Below are 5,143 nucleotides of genomic sequence, written 5' to 3'. Positions count from 1 at the left end.
GCCTGTCTCCTGCCTTGTTATTTGATGAAGGGGCTGAGAATAAGGACTAGGGAGGGAGGGAACAAGCGATGAGTGAGCCAGGATCTGTGGCCTGGTTTTGGCAGGTAGGTACCTCTTGGCTTTGGGTCCATCTCTGTCCTTGATCAACAATGGTTGAGCTCCTGCTCCATCTTTGCCTGGAATCGGCTGCCTCTGTTGTCACTGGCTTCCTGAAGCCCTCTGTGTATCTATGTATCACCTGCAGTGTCCAGATCTCCTTCCTAAAGTGTTCATTTAACTCCTGGGAGCTGGAGGAGAGATTGAGGTTGGCTAGAAAGCCACAGTCCTAGGGGCTGGGGAGCTGGCCTCTTGGCCAGCTGTCTGGCATAGCTGCTGGTACTGGGTTTGGGGGTGGGGGGTTTGGGGGTGCAGTAGCACAGCCAGCTGACTCCAGCTTACTTCAGCCCAAGCCCACAGCCAGGCTCCCAGCTGCTCCTGGTTTTGTGCCGCCAACTCGTAGGCCCACCCATCTTCTATGCCCTGCACCCTAGGGGTCAGAGTGGTGAAAGTTTAGGGTTCTGTGGCCCCAAGTTATGGCTGCATCTGGCAGTTATCCAACAGGAGGAGGCCTAGGATGTGAGGGCTGCCTGGTGCTCCCGGTCCAAGAGGAGGTTTCCCCAGAGGATGAACCAGTAGTGCTGGTAGCTGGTACTGCAGGCCCTCTTTTTTTTTTTTTTTTTTTTAGCAAGATGTCCTCCAAGCTTGGAAACTATGTTCTGTATCCACGGAAGAAAGTGAGCACGGACTTTCAGTGCAGTTTCATGGTAGTGCAATCTGGAGGGAACACGGGCAGGAGAGAGGAAGGGTGGTCCGTCTTGTTACCCTGGGGCCCCCATGCTGCTTTCCTGTGGTTCCAGTAGGCTCTTCCTGGGCACAGCCTTAGCTTAGTGGGGTTCAGACTCAGTGTCCTCAAAAGCTTGAAGTCTTGTCCCTACAGCACCGAGACCCACTCCTCCCACTTCCCCACCCCAGCTCTGCCTCATGGGCCAGATTACAGAGTCTGACTAGGGGGCAATGGGCTGGGGGCGTTTGCTGAGGGGCTTCATTCTGTGGCTTGGGTGGAGAGAGAGGCTCTGGTGTCCTTTTCCAGGCCGACCTGAGATCAGGGAATAAGAGTCTGGCCTGGGTGCTGGGCACAGGTGCCACTGCCACCTCTCCAGTGATGGCCCTTCCTACCTCACCAACCAGAAACTCGCCCAGGAGCTGGGCGTGACGTAAATGACTTTCCCTGGATCCTAATGGGAGCTGGTTCAGAAATGCCCCACAGGGTCAGGGGTCTCCAGGCAGCTGGGCTTCCCCTCGGACAGGAGCGCGGCTACCCCTGACTAGGAGAGGTCAGACAACTGGACGCTGAGGGTGGGAAAGCGGGCTTTCCGGTGAGATGCAGAGGGACGCAGCGCCCTTGGCCAGCCCTGGGGGAAGGTGACGCGCCGGAGCCCACTGGCCAATCTCGGACTTTGCTCCCCACGGCGACTGGGCGCCCCTTGAGTGGGCTCCACTTTCTCCCCAGAGCCTTCACTGCTGCGGAGGGGATCAGAACCATTTCGGGCTGTCCCTCTCGACCGACGGGGGTGCATATGTTCACACGCCCCGTCTCCTCGCCGTAGTCGTCCCAACCAGCTCATGTCACTCCTGGGAGGAGGGGTCTCCCCGCTCACCACGGACTCCTGCCCGCTTTTCAGTTGGTCCTCCCACCAGAGTGAAGCCACTTCCGGTCTCCGCTGGCGCTTTCCGCGGTTCTCTTCCGGGTGACGGCGGCCCGTGCCCCGGAAGTTGCCCTGGCGAAAGCGGCTCCCCTTTCCTTTCCCAGCCCTCCCTGGGTCCTTAGGTGAGTGTGCGCGGGTGCGACTCCCGAGTCCCTGCGGCTCTGCCGTCTCTCTAATTTGTACACAGAGCCTGGGACGGTCCTGGGTCACGCCGCGGAGTTAGGGGGATCGGCGCGGCCAGGGCGCTAAGCTGGGGCTTGCGGGGTCTGGGAGAGTTGCAGGGGCTCGCGGGGTCTGGGGGAGTTGCGGGTGGAGGCGGGTGTGAGCCCGCGGACCCGCATCGCGCCCGGGACTGCTGGAGCCAGGGATGGGGGTGGTCCTGTGGGGAAGCCGGCCTTCTTTCGTCAAGGGTGGCGGTGCCCGTGGGCGCCCCTCCGCGCGCCCGCCCTGCGCAGCCTGCTCCAGCAACTCTTGGATGGCAGACCAGATCCCGAGCGCCTCTGGGCTGCCAGTTCCCCTTTCAGTCTTTAGTTCTGTGCCCCTTCCCCTCGCAAACCGGATCTAGTACGTACCGGGGGGCATGTTTGCTCAGCCGGGGGCCCTCTCGCGGTGAGTGTCCTCCTCTCCCAGTTCCCTCACTCTGCACCCTTTTTCTCAGATCAGTTTGTGGGGGAGGCCTCTCGGTTCAGTCATGTCAAAGAGGAAGGTGACCTTCCAAGGCGTGGGAAATGAGGATGATGAGGATGAAATCAGTGTCCCCAAGAAGAAGGTGAGGCTACGCTCCTACGTTTTGGGGAAGAGTGAGGGGGAGAAAAAGGAAACTAGAAGCCAGAAGAGGGAAAAAGCGTTGGGGACAAAGAAAGGGTAGAAAAGGCCAGCTTTTCCAGAATTCTTTGAGAAATAGGTTTGGAGAATGTTCAGTTTGAGTCCAGATTCTAGAGCATTTTGTTGAATAGTGTGGGTGCTAAGAAAAAAAATATCACTTTTTCTCCCACCTTGTTTGTTCTAGCTGGAGCAAAAGTGAACAGAGAAGGGTTAACAGAGGGAAATAAAATTTTAATACGTGTATTTGGGAAATTCACATAAGCATGAAAATTTCGAAGATGGTGAGGCAATTATTAGGTATATGTGACATTTGGACGAAGGAGTAAAGGCGAGGAATGGGGTCTCAGATTGCAGAACTGAGTGGGCAATTTATAGGTAGTTGGGGAAAAGTGGAGCAGAGCATACATGGCAGGCAGATTCTTCTGGGCAACTCAGGAAACAAATCACAGGGAGTATCAGCTCCTGCATGAAGCCTTTTATTTACCCTTCTGATTGTAGATTAGGCTCAGGTGAACATGCTAAGATTTCTTTTCCATGGTAGGTTTTTCTGTCTGTATCTTTTAGGCAGGAAAGGGGGGGGGGCAGAGGGTCTTTCCAAGTCTTGTTCTTTAGTAAACAGATTAAAATTAATATCCCAAAAAGGCAGCTTTAGGGTGGCAAAACTTTGGTTTCCTTCATAGCCAGTAACCTGAGTCTCTGGACTGTCTGACTCCTGCTCACAGCTGGTGGACCCTGTGGCTGCGACAGGAGGTCCTGGGAGCCGCTTCAAAGGCAAACACTCTTTGGACAGTGATGAGGAGGATGATGATGATGATGAGGGATCCAGCAAATATGACATCCTGGCCTCGGAGGATGTGGAAGGTGAGCTATGCCCAAGAATTGACTCTGCTGGGGAACAAATGGGCTTCTGGGAAGGTGGGCAAAGGAGGCTCCTGTCTCCTGTCTCCTCTTTGCATGCCTCGCACAGACGCCTGTGTTTTTGGTGCAGGTCAGGAAGCAGCCACACTCCCTAGTGAGGGAGGTGTGCGGATCACACCCTTCAACCTACAGGAAGAGATGGAAGAAGGCCACTTTGATGCTGATGGCAACTACTTCCTGAACCGGGATGCTCAGATCCGAGACAGCTGGCTGGACAACATTGACTGGGTGTGGCTTATGGGCTGGCACGGGGTGGGGGGCTGACAGCAGCACGTGCTCGGGCCCTGCTGATGGTTTATAGAAAATAACACTGTCCCCTATTTTCACACTACAGGTGAAGATAAGGGAGCGGCCACCTGATCAGCATTCACCGTCCGAGTCAGAGGAGGAGGACAGCCTGGGCCAGACCCCACTGAGTGCCCAAGCCCTTCTGGAGGGCCTTCTGGAGCTCCTGTTGCCGAGAGAGACAGTGGCCGGGGCACTGAGACGTCTGGGGGCCCGAGGAGGAGGCAAGGAGGGTAGCAAGGGGCCTAGGCGGCCCAGTTCCCCCCAGCGCCTGGACCGGTTGTCTGGACTGGCTGACCAGATGGTGGCTCGGGGCAACCTCGGTGTTTATCAGGAGACTAGAGAACGGTTGGCCATGCAGCTGAAGGGGTTGGGGTGCCGGACCCAGGGTCCCCCTGACCCCTTACCCCAACCTTCTCTGGACATGTTTGCTGAGGACGTGGCAGAGGGAGAGCTGGAGACACCAACCCCTGTCCAGAGGGGAGGTGAGATTCAGGGGCAGGGAGAGGTGCTGTGGGCAGAGGCAGGACACTTGAGGCCCAAATGGCTTTGCTTGTTATTTCTCATTAATTACTTTTCTGCCTGTTATTTTTATCTGTTTTGCTGTGCTTGTTTAGAAGCAGAGTCGTCGGGAGATGTTCTGGAGGACGTGATGTGGGAGTATAAGTGGGAGAACACCAGGGAGGCTGAGCTGTATGGGCCCTTCACCAGCACCCAGATGCAGGTGAGCTGCTCTCCTCCTCTCTTCCCTCTCGGCCCTCACCCATCAGTCCTTCTCCATTTCTGCTCTCTCCTCCCGCAGACCTGGGTGAACGAAGGCTACTTCCCTGATGGAGTTTATTGCCGGAAGCTGGATCCCCCTGGTGGACAGTTCTACAATTCCAAACGGATTGACTTTGACCTCTACACCTGAGCCTTCAGAGGGCCGGTGTGGTGGTCCCTGCTTTCCTGGACTCTGGAAGAGGCCCCAGCTGCCTCAGGCAGTGAGGATGTTGGGCCACTCTTCACTCAATTTTCCTGTCCCAATAAAAGCCTTTAGTTGTATATTAGGTCCTTGGCTGTGCTGATGGCCAAAGCCAGGGACCTCCCCAGCCCCTTTGGACTCTCTCCTGATCTTCGCTGTTTTCTCATGACGTTCCTTTGCGGGACTTTCTGGTCCCTGGGACCCTCTCATCTTTGTTTACTGCTCCTGGGGGCACCGACGGCTGTCCTGTGACCTGCGGCCTCTGCACCTGGACTCTCACCATCTAGATGTCCTTTCCCTCGTGTTCTTCTCCAGTATTGGGCCTTCCTATTTTGTTGTTATTAGATTTTTTTATTTTTATTTATTGATTTTAGGGGAGGAAGGGAGAGAGACAGGAACATCTGTT

The 5,143-nt window shown here is 55.8% G+C and overlaps 1 protein-coding gene across 2 annotated transcripts; it reads left to right on the top strand.

Annotated features, from left to right (window-relative positions):
• The first annotated feature begins 1,805 nt into the window (after window positions 1-1,805).
• CD2BP2 (CD2 cytoplasmic tail binding protein 2) lies at window positions 1,806-4,817 on the top strand. 2 transcript variants are annotated; one of them, XM_066275660.1, is made up of 7 exons: window positions 1,806-1,867; window positions 2,404-2,514; window positions 3,293-3,431; window positions 3,559-3,716; window positions 3,823-4,258; window positions 4,391-4,497; window positions 4,576-4,817. In XM_066275660.1, exons 2-7 carry the CDS (start codon window positions 2,437-2,439, stop codon window positions 4,684-4,686), a joined length of 1,029 nt encoding a protein of 342 aa, XP_066131757.1. In that variant the 5' UTR covers window positions 1,806-1,867; window positions 2,404-2,436; the 3' UTR covers window positions 4,687-4,817. The 2 variants fall into 2 exon arrangements, with proteins under 2 accessions (XP_066131757.1, XP_066131755.1); XM_066275658.1 differs by lacking the exon at window positions 1,806-1,867 and adding an exon at window positions 1,895-2,309.
• The last annotated feature ends 326 nt before the right edge of the window (window positions 4,818-5,143 follow it).

Source organism: Saccopteryx bilineata, chromosome 4, assembly GCF_036850765.1.
Source record: "Saccopteryx bilineata isolate mSacBil1 chromosome 4, mSacBil1_pri_phased_curated, whole genome shotgun sequence".
NCBI classification, from domain to species: domain Eukaryota; kingdom Metazoa; phylum Chordata; class Mammalia; order Chiroptera; family Emballonuridae; genus Saccopteryx; species Saccopteryx bilineata.
The sequence above is the reverse complement of the archived record's forward strand: the minus strand, read 5'-3'. Positions and strand labels throughout refer to the sequence as shown.

Bases quoted from the DNA above. Each gene is read 5' to 3' on its own strand.
- CD2BP2 (XM_066275660.1), top strand. From the start codon at position 2,437: ATGTCAAAGAGGAAGGTGACCTTCCAAGGCGTGGGAAATGAGGATGAT. The intron at 3,432-3,558 runs GTGAGCTATGCC...TTTTTGGTGCAG, and splicing joins GGCCTCGGAGGATGTGGAAG to GTCAGGAAGCAGCCACACTC. The intron at 3,717-3,822 runs GTGTGGCTTATG...TTCACACTACAG, and splicing joins GGCTGGACAACATTGACTGG to GTGAAGATAAGGGAGCGGCC.